Source organism: Meleagris gallopavo, chromosome 10 (genome assembly GCF_905368555.1).
Source record: "Meleagris gallopavo chromosome 10, MGAL_WU_HG_1.1, whole genome shotgun sequence".
Lineage (NCBI taxonomy): Eukaryota > Metazoa > Chordata > Aves > Galliformes > Phasianidae > Meleagris > Meleagris gallopavo.
This window is the reverse complement of record NC_139413.1, coordinates 14,733,422-14,753,200: the sequence shown is the minus strand read 5'-3', so window position 1 is coordinate 14,753,200 and position 19,779 is coordinate 14,733,422. Positions and strand designations below refer to the sequence as shown.

At 40.5% G+C, this 19,779-nt stretch overlaps 2 protein-coding genes across 4 annotated transcripts in view; one reads left to right on the top strand and one right to left on the bottom strand.

The window, feature by feature from the left end:
• Positions 1-13,197, bottom strand: part of LOC116216988 (uncharacterized) — a 451,866-nt gene extending 438,669 nt beyond the window's left edge. Inside the window, 3 exon segments of the mRNA XM_085231079.1 lie at positions 10,500-10,590; positions 12,633-13,158; positions 13,161-13,197. Coding sequence (XP_085087205.1) covers positions 10,554-10,590; positions 12,633-13,158; positions 13,161-13,197 — 600 coding nt within the window. The 3' untranslated portion in view covers positions 10,500-10,553.
• Positions 13,196-19,779, top strand: part of PKN2 (protein kinase N2) — a 52,509-nt gene continuing 45,925 nt past the window's right edge. The window contains exon 1 of one of the 3 annotated variants that reach the window (XM_085231045.1): positions 13,196-13,414. In XM_085231045.1, the coding sequence (XP_085087171.1) occupies positions 13,196-13,414 (219 nt within the window). Of the gene's footprint in view, positions 13,415-14,241; positions 14,598-16,346; positions 16,370-19,779 lie in introns of those variants that run through there. The other 2 variants (XM_085231046.1, XM_085231047.1) reach the window with 2 other exon arrangements.

The following is a 19,779-nucleotide window of genomic DNA, read 5'->3' as shown; positions in this document are numbered from 1 at the left end:
TAGCCTTGTTATTTGCACACCAGACATCTTCTTCACAAGACTACAGAAGTTACTGACTATAAATCTTGATAAGATAAGCTGTTCATTCCTTGCTTAGAGTGTTCTAAAAACACGTTAAAGAAAACAATTACTGAGCAGAGGCAAAATCTAGATGCTGATCCTAGAGTTTTTATGGGGATTTCAATAGGACTTCCACCCAACTAAAACCAGCTGAATCAGAACCTTTGTGAAAAAGTCATCATGCACAATTCAACTCATCTGCAAAATTTAATTCGTATCTGCAGTTTTGGCATTAATATAATTTACTGGACTTGGTCCATTTCTGAAATCTCTATAGTTATAAAGAAGAAGAAATGAGCATTTAAGTTCAACTACCTTCTTAGCCTTTTATCTCTACCTCGTCAGTCATCAGTGACACTAAATGAGCTTAAACCAGGAGTGGGAAAGTTTGTATTCCCCAACCTATGGGGAGAAAGAGTGGTCAAAAAGGCCAGTTCAATACTTTAAATTAACAAAAGCCTTCACTGCTTTTCAGTATTTCTGGAGCTAATTTTGAAGTTTATTCCTTCTGATTCAGTGTGTTGAAATAGTCAGGAAAGAAGAAACAACGCAAGAACTCCACAGATGTTTATCATTCATTCATTCAGAGGAACTTTCTGCTGCTTTAAGATAAAGCAATCTCAAAAGTGTAGATTGAACACTTGGAGAAATCTAAATAATTTTTTAAAGTGTCCCTCTGAACTGAGGTTCTAACAACGGAAAAAAAGAGCCAGATTATCTTAGACCACTTCCAAGACAATATGCAACAAGTGTGACAAAAAACAGATAGCTTTTTTCCCCCATCAAGAAGTGTGTGTTATAGTAAATGAGAAAACTTTGATGTTGTTTGCTGAACTATAAGCCATGTCTAACACTGCCTGACAATACCCTCCTGAGAATATAAGATCAAGGTTTATAGCACACAGAAACAAAAACTTGCCTACTGAATCTTGATAACAGAATCAAGATGGATAATATATAGCCATTTTAAGATGTTAGATTGGCACAATAGAGTACTCACTCTATAGCTAAGCAGTATTATGAAAAAGTCTTTCAAAATAAATACAGATTTATTGCCAAAGCAATCAGGGAAACCCACCTCTCGAAAGTTCAACAGGTACTAATATGTTTCCAACTATCTGGAAGAGAAGATGAATCCTTCCTAGTTAGTCTCACTTACCAATGAAAAGTTTGATCAAGGACAACAACAACAAAAAAAAGCAATTCTGTATTTCACATTATTTTAGGTATGTATCCTATCCATTGAAAATAGTCAACATCAAATTCCAGTAAGGTTAAAGGAAAGAGATCAAACAATTTCAAGAGACAAACTGGAAAAAAGTCAATACTCCAAACTAAACTACCTTTGATTTGTGAATTACAAAGTATTTCAAACAATTTAAGGATTCAAACAACACTTTCTTTCCCCCCTCACAATTGCATTTTTGATAATAACCCCTTCCCCGGGACCTTGAAAACCATCAGAATCACTGTTACATTTGTTTCCCCAGCTCAACAGAAAGAGGAGCAAAGGCCAAGGCTTATTGTTCAGTTTTTCATCGGTATGCAAGTACCAGGGAAAGAAACTCAGTTTCAGCAACTCTGGTATCTAGCTATCTTCAAGACTTACAGTTCATAAAGCGTACCTGTATAGTCAATGAATATAAAGATGCTATAATTATGAAATAAACAAGAGAGTTTGGCAAAGCAGATTATAAAAACAAAAAGAGAATAGATAGAAAGCTTGCCTGCATCCTGGGCTCGCTGCAAAACCCCAGAGGAAGAATCTCCAGAAGAGATCCTTCCCTGCTAGCAGTCAGCTCTTAAATGGGTCTAGGAGAGGTGCAGCCAGGCTCCACCCCTTCCGGCAGCACACTGAATTGCCTTCACCTGTGCTCCTGTGGCTGACTCATTGCTCGCCTCAGGTGATCAATCAGAGGTTCAGGCTGTGATTCAGCAGTTCCCATACAGTACCCAATTCCCTCAGCCACTAGAAATAAGGAAAGATGGGGTACACCTAATTGGCTTTACTGCCTAGGAAGACCTCAGCTATGTAAGAACTACAAAAGATAAGAAGTGTCATTCCAGTTCATAGCAACATTAATTACTTGCTCATGCATTATTATCAAGATGTGTTGCCTTATATTTCAAAGACTACAAGTTCAACCAGAAGTATACAGCTGAAGCTAAAATGAATGTTGTAAGGAAACTTTAGTTAGCGTGTAGGGAAGTTATGCAATTGTGATATTTAATGGGTTCATTTGCCTGGGAAAGGAAGATAGGAACAGTGATCTGCAGTTTTAAGTGACCAAACTAATTGGGGAGAGGAAGTCTGGGAAAGTGCACTACAAAGTTTATGTTCCATTATTCACTTGAATAACAGAACAGTCTTGGAATAAATTGCAACTCTTCTAGTGTTGAGAACAGTTGCTTAATCTAAAAGGAGTATTCAGACTTGGACTGAGAAGGGAGAATTAATCTACCAGGAAATTAAAGGTGTATACATTATTTATGTGGCAGATTAACCAAAACTGAAAAATGAATGTGAGAAGTAAAGGATGGAGTGCCAGCAAGTTCAATGCATCCATTACATTCTCAAACACAGACTTTTTTTTTTTTTTTAATTATTATTAAACTAAAACTTAAAAATTTGGTTTTAAGCTATTTCAGTACTTTTCCATTTTCTTCCTTTTCATTTTTAAATATTTTTACTTCATAGTCAGACTTGAGCTGCTGGCTGCACAGTTTTGTGCTCCATTCAGACACAAAAAAACAATACTATGAAACTACCCTCAAACTGATTCATTGTTCTATGTCCATGAGTTCTCTTTAAAGCCAGCTGCATAAGAGATCACAGCAGTGGGCAGGGGGAAATAAATACACAAGCCTCCTCAAGGGCTCCCTTCTGTTCTGTCTGAATGTGTCTTTTCAAGGCATGCAAAGGAAGAAGGCATCAGAGAGCCTTTCCTTGGTGATTTTCCTTTTGAATTCTCTCCCATTTTCCTATGACCAAGAAACACAGCGGTTTTCTCTTTGATTGGCATAAGAATTCCAATTGCTGACAAATGATATCGACATCAACAAATCATTCAGTTAGTTCACCCCTATCATATCAAAGCCAGTTAGGATTTGACTGAAACATCCCGCAACAGAAACTTATCTCATTTTAGAATGCAAGGTGCATCTCAGTATGCTGTACTCAGTATTACGATTCATTGTGTATTTTAATTATTTGCCAAGGAATCAGAGACTTCATCTTTGTTGAATAAATTATTGATGCAATCCACCTCTTCCCTTTGCCCTTCCAGTCCCAAGAATAATTCAAACTAGCTACTCAAATGCAGTTCTGACACTTGGGCACATTATGCTTGCTTCCATTGAAGTAAAAAGTGAAATTCCTCAGAACTCACTGGAAGAAAAATCTGGGCTTTTGTCTTGTCACATACAGAGTTCCCTTGTCAAAGAATTTCCAAGGGGAAAGTAGCATCTTAAATCCTCAAAAGGAATAATCATCACTAAAGGACGATAATCATTGAAGGAAAACAACCAGCTTCAGAAGTTTGCCACTAGATGGAGCAATTTAATATTAAAATTTCCATTGATACAGAAAATATTCTTTAAATTCCATTTTTCATTTATAACAAATTTGCCATTGGCAAACTTATTTTTTCCCTTTTTTTTTTTACTAGAGATACTTAGAAATGCTGTTTGCAGATTATGAAAGAAAGAAAGCTATGTATGAATAAACAATTTTCAGTACTTTACCTACATTAAAGAGTGTTAACAGTATGGAGTAAACTGAAATTCTCAAGCACTTTAGTTCAAACATTAATTCCAGTTATCTACAGCTATATCTATTTTCAGTTATAATATCTAATCTAATAAAGTAATATCTATATTCAGTTATCTTCAGTTATCAATCTACACTACATAATTTACAGGAACATTAAGCAGTAAGAAATATCAAGCAGTTTTCTTGAAGCATTATGTTCTCTGTTCAACACAGACAGTTAAGAAAGTAGTGATTTAGCATTCACGCTAACTATCACATATTTAGACTTCCTCTATATTTTAAAACCGAACTGAGAATCAAGATTTTGTACCAGCACATGTTTAAAAAAAAAAAAAAAAACTCTTGACCTCATTAGCCAGAATTCCAATTTACATCAGCTGCACCTAAGATTCCTGTTGTCAGCACGAGGCCAGAATTTGAACATAAGACTATCTACATTTCAAATATCAAACAACAATTTATACTTGTTGCTATCGAAAACACCTCCTGGTAACATTCATCTGTACCTTTTTAGAAGTGTCGTGTGCATTTAAAAAAAAAAAAAGAAACAGCAGCATTGCTGCTGAATGCAGCTCTGTGACACCAAAGGAAGTAAATCCTCAATGATTACACAGGCCTTACAATCCTTCTTAAATACAGGATTTGCTGGGAAAAGGGGAAGCAATAAACAGTTAAGGGCAGCCCGTGAATGGCAACCCCCAACTGACCTCTGCTTCACCTTTTCCTTTCAAATGATTTCTGTTGATTATACTTACTAAATATTCACATGTTCAAAGCATGTTTTGGTAATCTGAATGTTACAAAACCAAGTAGTAATGCATTGTCTGCTGTATTTAAACTAAATATGTCTCATAACACAGTAGACAGGATAGTAAAGGAACTGTAAAGCTGTCTATTATCACACTTTTCTGATGTTAAACCAACTTCTACATGCATGGCTGGTGTAATGTAACTGGACACGCTGTTGTGTTTAGGTCCATGTCAAAATTCATTCTTCTAATGTCTATACAAGTTGCTATCTTTTAATAATTGTTACTAATATCTTTCATGATTAAAAAAAAAACATCAGGCTGCTAATGCGAATCTCCATCACTATTGCAACTACATTAATCTTAGCTCATCCTGGATAGATGTTGGGATGAAAAGAAAATATAGGACAAAAGGAAGGTAAGCCTTATTTTATTTTTAGATTATTATACTTTGTTTTCATGCTTTGTTCCATCACTGCACTATTTCCACTAAGTGGGGGAAAAGGAAAAAGGGAACAGATACACAAAAATCAAGGAGCAAGTCAACCAGGAAAGAATGAGAGCACAATGAATAACACATTCCACTAGTTAAAGACTTTTCTAACACTTGTGTAAAAGATGCCTTCATTAAAGGCACCTCAACATTGCAGCAAGCAAAGAGGTCAATGAATGTAAAGAAAGTTCAGGTTATCACATTTAAAAAACCAGCCTAGTATACTTCAGCCTTCGCTTTCATCAGCATCACCTCAGAGTTTGCCTCTGACTGACTGCTCCTTGGCAGCATAGATACAGAAAACAGACCAAGACCAAAAACATTTTTCCACACGTTCCTCAGTAGCTTCTAGCTTCATTTTTCTTTCAAAGAAAGAACAAGTTTACAGACTGCAAACTACCTGCTAGGTAGCAAAGCACTCTGAAAGCATTTTGTATTTCTATTGATACATTTTGTTACGCAATTACAGTGGTTCAAATCAGAGGCCATACTGACTGTGCAAGATGTTAATGAATATATTTCAAGATGCCTTGAAGCCACTTACATCAAATGAATTCACTTTAGTCCTTTAGATATCCAGTTTGTTCTTTTTTTCTGTAACAGGCTAAATTGTAACGTTAAGTGTTCATAAGAATTATGCTATTAAAAAATCACTAGCATCTATGTACCTAATTAAATTATGGAAGGCAAAAGAACTTAACTGTTGTTGCTCTTTGAGACACCAAATCATTTAGCTTCTCAATCAGGAGCAACTCAACAATTAACTTTGCAACTAGTCTACAGCATAAAAATCTCACCTAAGCCCTTCTACATTTGGGGTATTTTCAGGAATCATCTACCTACAAACTTCTCCACAAAACAGAAAATCTTTGAACACCAAAGATGTGTTAAAAAGGTATTCAGAAAGTATACAGAAAGTGCAACTAATTCCCCTGTCCAACCTCTAAGATTGCTATTTTACTCAAAAAGGAAATCAACATTTAAAATAATAATAATGCTTTTTCTTCCTACTGATGCTTAAACAACTTATTAAGGGTATGTATAGAACACACTGTAACAACTTGTCTGAACCACTGAGCTCAAAAGTACAAGAATGTGAATCAAACAATCTGACGCCACATGATATTGCAAGAGAGTGCATTTGTTTGCAATAGAATGAGAATAAAAGACTGGGGGGAGGCAGGGGGAGAATGGAGAAGAGGAAGCAGAGCTGCGAGAGAATCAGTAGCATGTTTGGTATGAGCACAAAAGTTTTTTTCAAATGCATCTTTCCCTTAGTACTGCTTGACACATATGTCCCTTTTCCTGAAAACTTTTAAGCTCTCTCTTGGGGATGTCAGTTCTATTAAAGCAAGTACTATGGATATACAAGAATGAAAGGCACCTTTTATTTGATGAGCATGGAAAACACAATTACAGCCAGCTACAACCTGCCTGGTCAGTCTTTTTTTTAGGTGTTCATTAGATGAAGATAGATCTACCCTTTTAATTCAGACTCATTGCATACTAAGTACAAGTTAATAACTACTTAGGACTTCAATCCAACAGAGTTACACATGCAGATTATTCTCTCTGAGGAGAGATAAAGACAGAGAGAAAAAACAGCCATCAAGTTAATCATGACCAAAAATCATTTCCATCTAAGCCTGAGTGTCTGATGAAGTTTGTTTCAGGATCGTTTGCCATAGTTGTTTATAGTGTCCACAAGAGCTATAGAAAGCTTTGATGTACGGACACTAAACCATCAGGCACAGCACCATAGCAGTACCTCTTCTCAGTTCCTGCCTCTGTCAGTTTTTGCTGTAGATTTCAGAACAGCAAACAAAACTTTGCTGAGGATAATCAAAAATTCACGAGTCCACACATCATCTTCCATAATACATGACGAGACCAGTCTGTCAGTACTATCATGCAGTGGAGAATGGACACAGTCTTCTGCCTTTTGCATACTGTGGTGGGAGCTACTAGCAAATCTGCAGAGGCTAGTACTGCTGGCAATAACATCTTTCAAAGATAGATCAAATCTCACCTCAAAAGTATGCAGAGATGTCCTTGTGGCAGCTTTTCGAGCACAGATACTCTACTCAGTGGGGTATCCCCTTTCTGGAGATTCCCATGTCTGACTCATTCCTTGCAATACATTTCCCTTTCCTCCAAACACAGACTTCAACTTCAGACATACTGTAATTCTCAGACTCCGTTTAAATTTACTATTGATCTTGTGCTTGACTGTTGTTTTATTTTTGTATTTACAAAGTACTCTGTAGGAATTAGATTTTCCACAGAATCATGGGAAGTTGCACACTCAAAAGCCACACGTGAAAATGCTTCAATCTCCACAAAAGCCTCAGTATTCTAATGTCACTCCATGAAAACTGTAGGCCATAATCACCAACGTGTCTTCAGAAAGTCAGTCTTCTTCATAACAGCATGACATGAGTCACACTTGAATGCATCTTCATGGAATCTTGCCCTACTTTTCTAATGAACTAGGATATTTTAGATCAGATACATGGGGATATATTAACATGCTTACTATTTACAGAAAGAAAGCAAATAAGGTTAGGAACCAAGCACAGGTAATAGTCACCTTGCTTGTACTGATATCTTATCTGCATTCATAAAAAATAAGACCTTAATGTCACAAATAATGCACCAAGCCCAATTCACTTCAGTGGATTCAATAGAAACACAGAAGCCCATCTGTGCTCACTGCAGAAACAGCACTGAGTATGTTAAGCTTGATCTTATCATCAAGTTTAATTAGAATCACTGGGACTTAGCATAGGTGTAAAGATCCATCATGTTGATCTGCTTGTAGGATCATAGCCTTAATGTAAAGACATACAGCATTTTGTTATTACTTCAAATAATCCAAGTTGATCTCCTTTAAAGAAATAAGGTCTGATCTTCCAGGTGGTTCTGCACAGGTGGGACACATTCTTTCCACAAACATTAACTGTCATTCATAAGTCAGAGTTTCTCCTCATAAGAGTAGATAAGAACAGAAATTATTCTCCTTCCCCTCCAGCACTCTTTTCTCACTCACTGCAAGTCATCCCAGGGTCCAAAATCAATAAAATAGGTAATGTTTGTTGCACTCCACTCCTCAAGGCATCTGTCTACATTGCTAGGTGATAATATGCAACATCTAGCCCTGGGTAATAGGTATGTAAATCCTAGGCAATTTTTAACTATAAAGTGCACCACAATTGGTAGCAGATCTATGATTATGTCACAGTATCTCAGTCAAAAATGTTAACATTAGCTATGTAATCAAAAGGGTATTAAATGAATAGTTTGGGAATACACAAAATTTGCAAGCAGGCACCAGAAGAGCTAAATAAACTTACATAGTCACTTTAGTTTTATCTTTGGAAACGTCCTCTTCACTGTCAGAGGTACATCAGCAACAGCCTCAGAGTTCTCGTGCTCTCTCTCTGGATTGGGTTTTGTTTGGGTTTTGTTTGGTTGGGTTTTGGTTGGGTTTTGTTTGTTTATGTGTGTATTTCTTTTTGTTTCTTTTGTTTCGTTTATTAGTTTTTTTTTTTTTAATATGGAATTCCCTTTGAGAAATTACTCATTCAGATTAACTTTCACAAAATACTGTGGAAGAAGTGAGTTTTCAGTAAAAGAAACAACATTGTCAAGCTAAACACACTAAAATTACCCACACCTTTGACATTTTTCCCCTGATTTAGCATTTTCTTTAATAAATATCAGCAAGACCTGGTCTAAAGAAGATTATGATATTAAGCTCTCTTTTTAATCCAACCTCAACACATTTCCTTCTCAATTTATTTCAAGAATTATTACTGGAATCTCTTGAAGAAAAGCATTCTCCTATCTCCATAATTATCTGAGAAGCAAAATAAGAAGGTAAAAAGTAAAAATTAAAAGAAATAAAAAGTTGTATACATATGTTCATCTCATTTTCCCCATGTCTGATTCTCCAGGATTTCATAGGGTTTTCAGAGGATCCAATTCCAACTTAGAATAACAACTGTTAAAATACAAGAGTAATGTTTCTATGTTTACAAGTCAGGGAGAACAAATACCAACATTACTAAAAAGACAACTGAAGAAGGAAAAAAACAAAACAAAACAAAAAAACCCTGAAAGCTAACATCAGGTAGTCCATTTCTTTTATATACTTACCTTATTTCCTAAGCAAAAGAATTTAGAGAAACTGCTTGCATAAATTAGACTTGTGCTGTGAATTTTAGTATTCCACTTTGCAGTGAAGAGTGGGAAAAGAAGGGATGGAAAATACTTTTCTTTAACAGGTACTGATATTGCTTGCAAACCTAATTAATTCTTCCCCTATCAAAAAAAGTTCATTAATTTCTAGCTCTTACTTTGTGCCTAAGAATTTTGGTGCTAGGCTAAAAATGCTGTACCCTCACTCACCTAACAGATGGATCTTATTTCTTCTTTGATGTCATCCACACCAATCACGATTATACACTGTTTTCCCTCTAAAATACATCACTAATTTAATCAGGCAAGACCAATCAAAAGCTTAAAGAAAAGCTTTTTTTCCTGGTAGTGTCTTGATATCAATAATTATAATAATATAATGATTACACACATCTGCTTTTCTTCACATATCCTCTATCCTAATTTCTACATGCATCAATCTGTGAAATCACGCTCTCCCTTTCATGATATAGAGGGCTAGTTAGACCTAATCTAAAAAATATCTTGTATTTTGCTTACAGTATCCTTGTTATTTTGCTAATGAGTTCTGTAATGTGCTCAAGGATTCATAAGGTACACTTGTGTAGTGCAAATGCTAAGTCACAGCCTGAACCAGTGATTGAGCACCTGGTGGGAAGGCAAGGCCAACCAGGGGAGCTCAGCTGCATGCAATGCCCCTGAGTGACCAAAAGGATTGGAGCCAGGATCCAGCCCTTCCCAGACCTCATTTAAGGGTGGGCAGTGGAGGTGACAGCATCTCTTGCTGGAGATCCCTATCTACCTAAGGCCCTCTAAAGGTAAGTAGCTCTTTTCCTTCACTTCTATGTCCACAGCTTCTGTATTTGGGCTTGTTCTTGTTTGTAATAACTAAAGACTTTGCCACTCTGCTATTATTGCAGTACTTTCCATTCCATTATGGCATTACACTTCATAATACATAAAACATTAAAAGTCATAGCAATTTACTCTGCCAGTACTTTAGGACAAAGGTTTTAATAAAACAACCTGAAAAAAAAGAAATAATCAAATGTAACTTAGCTAGGGGTACTGTTGTCCCTTTTGTTCATTTTGCTTTTCCAGTATGATAATTGAAGGAATGATCCAACAGAATAAGTGCTGAAGAAAAAGCATTCTGACATCTTAAAGCAAAGGCTAAACTCAGGATTCCACATAATGCTAAATTCATGGACTTACGTACTTAGCTGCTTTCTATTTTGAGACTCACTTGGAATGTTCTCTCTTGCTCAGTAATTCACTGTCAGAGTACTTAAATGTAGAGCTACAGCTGTCCAGCAATGCCTTGTATTTTCTGGAATCTGGAGGAAGAATGATTCAATTATCAGAGATATAGCTAACAATGTTTTGTTCTTTTTTCAATTCTTGTACCAATACACTTCTATCACAGAACCCAAGACCTTGTCCTTACAAGTAGTATAAATTACACTGGGAATACAAAAAAAGTTTATAGGCCCTGTCTTTACAGGGTAACTATGTCTAGCCTTCATTCAGTGGGTAGTCTACACTGAGCATGATCTAAATCAGCTGTCTGTTTCAGACACTCAGAGTTTATCAACTGTTGACACCTGCTCATACAGCTGCAAGTTTTCTTTGTGTGGGGTACTCTTTGTGTTTCCTTCTGACCACGCCTTACAAAGCACACACATAGACTCCTCCTCTGCAATAGTAGCAGTAATGGACCACATGTGTGATGACAAGTATATGAAGTAATTAAGGTAGAATAATGCAGTAATTTTTGATTACTTGCATATATCTTTAAACACTTGTTCTCAAAAAAAAAGTCCAAATAAATTTTAAAGCTTGGCATCACACTACCACGCTCTAAAAGATTAAATTATTGTATAACTGTCTTTCCTTGCTCTTCCACATTGTTCCACAATGCACCCAAAGCTTCACTAAGCTTTTTGATTTCTGCCTAATGATTCATGACGGCTTCATATGAATTAAAGCAAAGCTATGCTAGCACAGATTTCACTGGATAACTGGAACTCTGGCTATGGTAAAAGTTGAGCTTGAATGTGTGGTGAAGGCAGAGTAAGTAGGACTCTCCCACATAGCCTTTCTCACAATTGTGCTGTATGAACAACTTCTGAAATTCTTTATACCTAAGATTTGAGTAAGGTACCTTAAGGCTCTTCTTACATAAAGATGTTTATATGATGCCAACAGGGTCAGAAATGTGACCTACATGACCTTCCAAGTTAGAATTCCTTCTGTAGATGAAAACTGCAACATAAGTAAAAAAAAAATACTCAAGAACTCAAAGTGCATGTGAGGAATTTCTATTCACCACAGAAGGCACACACCTCAACAGTTTTATTCCAGTCTAACCCTGTTCCTGAGACAATTCCCAGTTTAGCCTGGGGTGGTGTATCTTCACTTGTGACATCTGATGTACATGACAGCAAGCAGTGAGGAAGACCAGTGTGACCTTGCATTAAAACTGTTTCCCTTGATTCATGAATGTTTTCGATATTCTTTGTAGAACTGTGACTGTTAGACAACCAGCAGGTAAAGTTTTCCTCCCCTCTACCTTCAACTCTTCATCCCAGCCTGCAATTGCCTGGCCACACAAAACAGAAATTAAAGCCAGTAGTTGCACTGAACTAAGCCTGCATATGAATTTGTACACGTGCAAGCTTATGGATAATATCAATGCAGTGGAAAATATCTCACTTGTGTACAGATGTGCACTGTCAGAGTACAAATACCTTAATTTTGCTTTTATGCAAAATTAACTCATGGAGACATCCATAGGCTTCTCCTGTACTGCATGATAAACAGCACTTCAGGTTGCTGAGTTTGTCTGGTGCTCAGTGGAAGCATAAGAACACAAAACGTTTTGAATTTGCTTGTAGTAAATTGTTTGCTTCTTTTTGACCTCTCCTGTTCCTTTTTTCCCCTCTAGAATTGAACCTGCAGTTCTACAGCAAACAGACCACGTTGGGCCTGCAGCCACACAGCAGTGCACTGAAATGAACACAGCAAGCACGAGTGCTTGCATGAAGATGCACCTACAGAAAATACCTCAGCTTGTACGAGCCCGGCAGGAACGGCACAGGCGAAAACAGTTTTAATTACTTCCACGCAGCGTTTTGCATGAGCTCAATTATCCCAGTGCAACGTCTGAAATGAGGGCGGAACGCGAACGCACGTGTGCGTACAGTGCGGGCAGCAAAAGCGTTCACGAACAGGTGGAACAACAACACGCAGGCAGGAAACCGAGAATCGCGGCGGGTGCCGCCGAGGGAAGAGGCGCCACTTCCTCACGGGCGCTGCCCTCGAAGCTCTCAGAGCTGCCTCTGGGGGCTAAGCGGGCACGACCGGGCCCCGAACTCACCCGGCACCCGCACGCTGTCGCTCAGCCCCTTTATGCTTTGGAGAACCGCGTTCGCTGCCCCTGCTCGCCGCAACCTGCCGGCTCCCGGGGCGGCGCGTGGCTGTTCTCCTTGCGGCCGCGAGGCAGCCGGGCTCGGGATGGCTACCAACGGCCGGGGGTTTAAGCCGCCCTCGGCAGCGGCGGGGCCGAGCCATCACTGAGGGAAACAACGGGACTCTGGGAACCGGGGATTCACAGGAGGAGGAAACGCAGGAGGGAGCCGGGGGCCGAAGGGAGGGCTGCTGAGGGAGCGCTGCTGAGGGGAGTGCTCTGCCCGCGAGGGAACAGAAGCTCCCAGCCAGCACCCTCCCGCCCCCACCCCCCCCAACTGTCACGTGCTCTGGGTGCCGCAAAGCAGCGCCGCTTTTGCGACAGGGTGACAGCCAAATGGTGCGACATCCGCGGCGGCCGCAGGAGCAGCAGCCGCGGCGGCCGAGCGCTGCCAGGACCGAGCGCCGCGACAGGGCGGGGGAGCGCACGGCGGCACCGCACCGTACCGCGGCCCAGCGCCCGGCGCGACCCCCATGAGCGGTAGGGGGTCGGCGGCGGCCCCTCCCGCGTCCCCCTGCCTCAGCGCCGAGCGCTCCCCCCGCCCCCGATGCGCCCTTAGTCCCGGCCCCGGACCCGCCTCCCTCGCTCCCCTCCCCGACGGCGGCGGCGGCAGCGTCCAGGTGCGGACTTCAAACCCCAGCGCAATGGCGTCCAACGCGGCCGAGAGGGAGATCCTTTTCACCGAGCTGCAGGTAAGCGGCGGGCACCGCCCGAGCCGCTCTCTCCGGTGGGGAGGATGCGGCCGCCGCGCCCCGCCGCCCCCTGCCCGCCGCTCGGCGCGCCGCCGGGCGCCCACCCCACTGGGCCGGGCCGGGGAGGCGGCGGCGGCGGGGCGGAGGAAGCCCGCGCCCACCCCGGGCCTCTTCCCGCCGCGCTCCCCCGAGAGGGAAGGCGCCGCCGCCCGGTCACGGCCCCACCCCGCCGCCGGCCGCGATCCGCTTTTGTTTGCTGGCGGCTCGCTCCCTCGCTCCTTCCCCCGCGGCCCTCCGGCCCGGCCCGCGCCGCGCCCCCCGCCCTCCCGCGGCCCCGCGGCTGCCGAGCGCCCCCGGCCGCCCGCAGCGGAACGCGCTGCCCGTTCCGGGCACGGCCGAGAGGAAGGAGGGAGGGAGGAGGGGAGGGAGGGGGGTCCCGGGGGCTCCCGCGCAGGTTGGAGCCCGGGGCCGCTCCCCGCAGAACCAGGAGCGGTTCCTTTGTGCGGGCGTTGAGCTCCGAGCTGGGAGGAGGAGAAAATGGTCCCTAAGCGCCGCTGGTCACACGGCGAGGGTTCTTGTGGCTGCACGACGAGACCCCCGGATCCGATGGCCGGCCGCTTCCAGCTCCGGGTTGTGCCGGCAATGCCCCGTGCAACTGTTACTTTTCTGCTTGTCAGCTGCAGGCATAGGCAAAATTCAGGCGCTTTGCTACTGTGCTCTTATCTGTAAATGTCAGCCCAACCTGCTGGCTCTTCCGCTTCCTTGTCTAAAGAGTGCTTGTTCTCTGTTTTGTTCTGTCCTCTTTTTTTTTTTCTTTTTTTTTTTTTTTAAATCTGTGTGAGTTACGGTTTATCTGGAAAAGAATGCATCTCTGGATTTGTTAGTTGGACAATTAACCAAACTAAGAAGTCCATAAATGGAAAGCATTGGATTTCATGTTTGAATAGAAGTGAGAAAGGCACGCTTAAAAAAGGAAATATTTATTTCATAAACGCTGAGAAATTCTCTGGTAGATTTAAACGTTCGTGCTCTGCTCACTGCAGTAACAAAGGAAAGAAAGGCACAATGGGGACATAGCGCCCTTCTTGAGACTGCAGCACACGAGATGGCTGAAGGCTAAGGATCCATCCCGAATGCTGAACTTTAATCAGTGGCTCGAAAGTGTCTAGGAAGAATTGCTATGGTAATACAAACTTGATACGATGATATGTAAGCTGGTAAACCTGTTTGAAGTGGTGAGCTGTGTGAATAAGTAACTGTGGTAGTGCTACAGGTAAGCTGCGTGGGGCAGAGCTTCAGTAGGAGTACTGAGAAGGGGTGGGATTCAAGTAGAGGGGCTTTGTTGTGTTGGAGGGAGGGATTTCTTACTTGGGGGTTGTGTTGTTTCTTTTTATTTCATCTTTTTGGGAAGATGAAATTGGCAGTGATGATGGATATTTAATTTAAAAAAAGGGGATCGGATGCTTTGGTTAGGCTGTCTCCCACATTATAGATGGTAACCTCGACAGCAGTAAGTGTAGTCTGATGCCTAACAGAAAAGTTGCGGAGATAAGGTGGAAATCCCACTAGGGTTTAAGCTTTGTAAAACAGCTAACTTTAGGTATTTTTTCAGAGGAAATTCCACATCAGGTTGTACCACTTTGAAGGTATTGCTTTCTTTTCAGTGGCATATACCGGCAGAAATCTCAATACCCTTTTCCCTGTGAGTGGCATGTTCCCAAAGAAAGAGGAACTACAGTGAAATGTGAGCTATGCCATTTTACTCATGTCACATCAAGAGAAAACTTCCTCAAACTAAAGGATACTGACCTCAGAGTTGTTTATGCTTAATCTGGGCTGTGATGTGCATATCACAATTCTGTATGGAAAGGTACGGAAGTTATAAAATGCAAGGCTATGCTAAAAGCTGAGTGCCTCCGGTAAGTGGCTTGATCTAGATCATGAACCGTGCGAGGTTTAGATGTTTTGATAATGTTCATGAAGACCTACTGAAAGCAGTTAAACAGTGCTAACGCTACACTTGTTCCTGTCTTCGAATCTCAAGTATCAGTCAGTGATAGAAGTGGCGTATGGCTTATTGATGCTGCCCTGTGTGCCTTTGTTGTGATGGCCCTGAGTGCTCCGGTGTGCTGCGTGTGGTTAACTGTGAGGTGGGGATTCGTTTAGTGAAAGTGGCTCCATCCTCGTGAATCAGTGGGACTCTCCTGGCATAAAAATCTGTAGACTTCCCAACTGCTGACTAACAGGTTAAGAAGTGGGTTTTGGGTAAATAGGAAAAACAAAAGGGCAAAATCACTAACTGCTGCAAAGAAAGTGATAAAACAGATGTGACATTTGCTCTTGTTTGAAAGTGAACTCCAATTAATCAAACAGGCTTTAAACAGTCTGATTGCACTTCACAGTGCATTTTGTATGTGTATATATATGCATGCACATTAAACTTATATACATATAATCATATAAAAATTAATTTTTAAAAAAGACTTCATATGTTTCTTAAATGCATTTGCTGGCGAATATCCACTACTATCCTACTACTGCTGCAAAGCATTTTTGTCCATTCTTGTATATTACTTCAGCATTTCACAAGCAGTGGGAACTATCTCTTGCTTCTAAGCAAGTCTTCACATAAATTTGTTCCAGGCAAAAATCGTACCGCTTATTCCTCAGTAGTCACCAAATGCATGCTGTAACATAAATCTGGTGGTAACCGAACATCCTTTTAGTTTGCTTTGTTTAGTGTGGCTCCAACAAGATTTCCTGCTTGCCAAAGACTGACTGAGAGCTCACATAAAGCCAGCTTACCTTTTTACCTTCTTTTTATCTCCAGTACAGGTTCTTATGTAGGAGGGGGCAGGAGCTTGGGTAAGAACCTGTATTGCTGATGTTGCCTTCCCTTCCAAAATTCTGCTGTCCTTCTCTGAGCTTGCATCCTTTTAGAACTTTGTCCAGCAGGTAAAGTGGCCTCGCCAGTGCTTGCTTTTAGGCTAATTGCAAAGCCTTTAACCATTTGCTTTTTGCTGGAAGTGACAAGAAAAAATGTTATCTTACAATGCAGTCAGCTGTTAAAATAAAGCATCCATGAAATAAAACTTTTTACATTCCAGATGAAAAATGCTGTCTTTGCCTTTTCAAAATTACTATTAAAAACAAAAAACAAAAACAAAACCAACAACAACAAACAAAACACGTTTTTGAGGTAGTGTGCATTTCTAAACATTTGTGCTTTCTTGTAAGTGACAGTAGCTGTCAGCATAGTAAACTGGTATGGCCTAATAGAAGTTATTACTCAGGCCATTTAAATGAAGCCATTGTGTATGTAAAGTGACTGTGCTTCTGGGTGTTCCCTGCCACTTCTTTTCCAGAAAGTAATATAAATGTTTTCATTTGTACACTTCTACTGTTAATGTTACAGGATTTAATTTAAGGAAAGAAATTGTTCATTCAAAATTGTGCTTCCAAAACAATTCCTATTTTATTAAAAAGTATATTATTTGTTTTCATTTGCTAAAATTCAACAGTTGAAAGAGTTTTTCAAATGCCATCAAAATTATGTATTTATAAAATTACAAATTATTTGCAAAAAATGTTTCTATACATGGACTGGTCGGTATGACAGGATTTTTTCTTTCTTCCTCACTGAAATCTTCCTTAATGGGCACCATAGTCATCTCGTGCTCTCAGTTGCTATCGTCAGGAAACTTGGAAATGTGCATTTCACATTAGAGTCATTTTAAAAAGGCCACTGCTAACTGGTTTGTTTAAAGGAGTGATGAACAATATCATGAGTGAAATGTATGTAAAGTGAAGCTTATGCTTACTTGATGGCATTTCCTGTATAGTTTTTACGATTTGCTTTGTTTTTCCATTTTATATCTGAGATGAGAATATTCATAAAATGAATGTGATTGAAGAATGCTCAGTATTTTATTATCTGCATGCAACAAACGGGTCAACTTTGTTTTCTGTGTAAATGTGCATAAAGCGAGGTGCTTGAACTCGCCATGTTGGGCTGAGCTACCAGATGCATCTCTGCAGACCTGCATTTCCTTCCTGGCTGCTCTGCTCGCTGCAGGGTGACATTAGGCAGACGACTTTGCTTACTCATGTTTCAATTTCCCTGTCTCTAGAACAGAGGTAATGATGCTTGCTTTTTAAGAGATAAAGAGTACTGGATATTTATTATTAGCTGTGGTCAAGTGCCTAAGGACACTTTAAAAAGGTACAAGTAACCTAATTAATTTGTTTTGAACAGCCATTGTAATTAGGCTGGATATTCAGCCATAAGACTATCTTCAGCTTCTGTTCAGCTAGGGCAGATTAGCCTCAAATAATTTTGCATTACTCTTCTTTTTCCTGAACAAGAAAATGTCACATTTGGGTGAAATTACCTTAAACCATTCTGTTGCAGTTTAGACATGAAAATGTGTGTGCAGCTGTGTGGACTCCTCAGGTCCCTACAGGCACTTCCAGAACTGGTGAATTTAGGGAAGCACTTCAGTTTTTTTCCATTTGTGGGTATATATTACTCTTGAAACAGTACTCTGTTCAAAATTCGTATTAGTAAAATATACATCCTGTCCTCAGTGGAACATAAACAGTCCTTAAAATACCTTAAGGTATGGGTAGGGCTTTTGGTTTTGTTTTGGTTTGTGGGTTTGTTTCCCCCATCTTCTGAATTCTGCCAGTCTGCCTGCTAACAGAAGTCCACACCATATATGAATCCTTGTATACATTTAGCTTAATTTTCTTCATAGGAGCAGAGGTCTTTCTAGGACCCTGGTCTGTTATTTTAACTCAAAATACGTCATTAGTGATGGGTAGTAGAAAAGTAGATTTAGTTACTGTGTGCTTAGTAGGTCTGCTGGAAATGTTGTATACACTGTGAATGGTCATTCATCATAATGTAACCTAAAATCTATAGTAGAATAACTAGGTAAACATGTCTTTTGCATTGGGGAACAGTGGTTTAAGGGCTTAATAATGGGATTAGGAGTCTCTTCCTTCAGTGTCTCAGTGCTTTGCTGAATTAGAGGCTCAGACATTACTTGGCCTCTACTTAGATTCAGAGTAATGAAGCCTTATGGTGTGTTCTATGCAGCACAAGGGTCTCTGCTTTTTCTTTTGGCTTTTCTCAGAGCTCACTTGTACAACTCTTGAAAGTTGGTTGCTGGTAGAGTTGTTGGTTTTGTGTTTTAATTTTATTTTTTTATATATGTATTTAAAAATATATATATATAATTTTCTTTGTGTGGATCTATTAAGTGAATGAGTTCAGGAACAGGCTGAGCTGAAATTTCTCTCCTGAGCTAGTTGCTCTTTAACAGAAACATTTGTATGATATTCTGAAGTTTTATTTATTTTGAAAACTAGGTCTGCACTTCCTACCATGAGGAAAACGCCTTCTTTGCTTTTGGTTTTATGTTTTTTCCTCCCCTAGAAGAAATGAAATTTATGTTGCAGGATCCACAATTTCTGCTACCTTGAGCTGTGATTCAGAAGTACTACATTGAAACAGGAACTAATAGCACCCTGAGTCGAAGTGTGTTGGGCATGTCCTTACCATAATGTTACATCTGGTCAGTGTGTTTATTTTGAGCGCATCAATGTAACTGTGTCACGCTGCCACACCTCCATATCATTTCAGGTTACTGCAGTCTTATGGATCCTGGTTACTTACCATGATGGCTCGCCGGTGATTTGGATTACTTGCATGGCAATCTGAGCATGCATCTTGTGAAGCAAAGTTTTGTTCCGTGGGTTTTCTCGTGGTGCTTTTTGGGATGCTTTCCAGAACTTTCAGGAATCCTGTGACTGTATCAGACGAATGCAGTTTTGTGGCCTCTACTGACTGCCAGCACAGCTTCTGGCAGCTGCCATGGGGTGTATGGCTGAGCTCTGTGAGGAGCAGACACTAATGTGAACGGTTACCTTGTGCCAAATGGATCAGCTCTGCTGGGAGTTGTTCTGCTGCTGTACTGTCAGTAAGAGAAGAGTCTAAAACCAGGATATTCAGGCCAAGGCATTTGTCTTTGCAAATAGGGTGAACAATCTGTTCCTGCAACACAGTAATGGTAATTTGCTGGTTTTGAAGAACATGGCCATAACTTCTGTTTTTACTGATACTAGATCCAGATGTGGGTATACTGTGTGTCAGAGATATGGCTGCTTTGGCTGCAGTTCTGTTTGTTGTACAGTGGTGTACAGAGCTGAGCACTCCTGGAGTGACTGAACCATGATGGCAAAATATGCTCCTGGCGATGGAATTTTTTACTTCTGCTAGGGAGCTGGGGGAGAAAACAAGAATATTAGCACACGTAGCTCCACTAGGACAACTGTGTCTATGCTAAAGGCCTTTGTTGTAC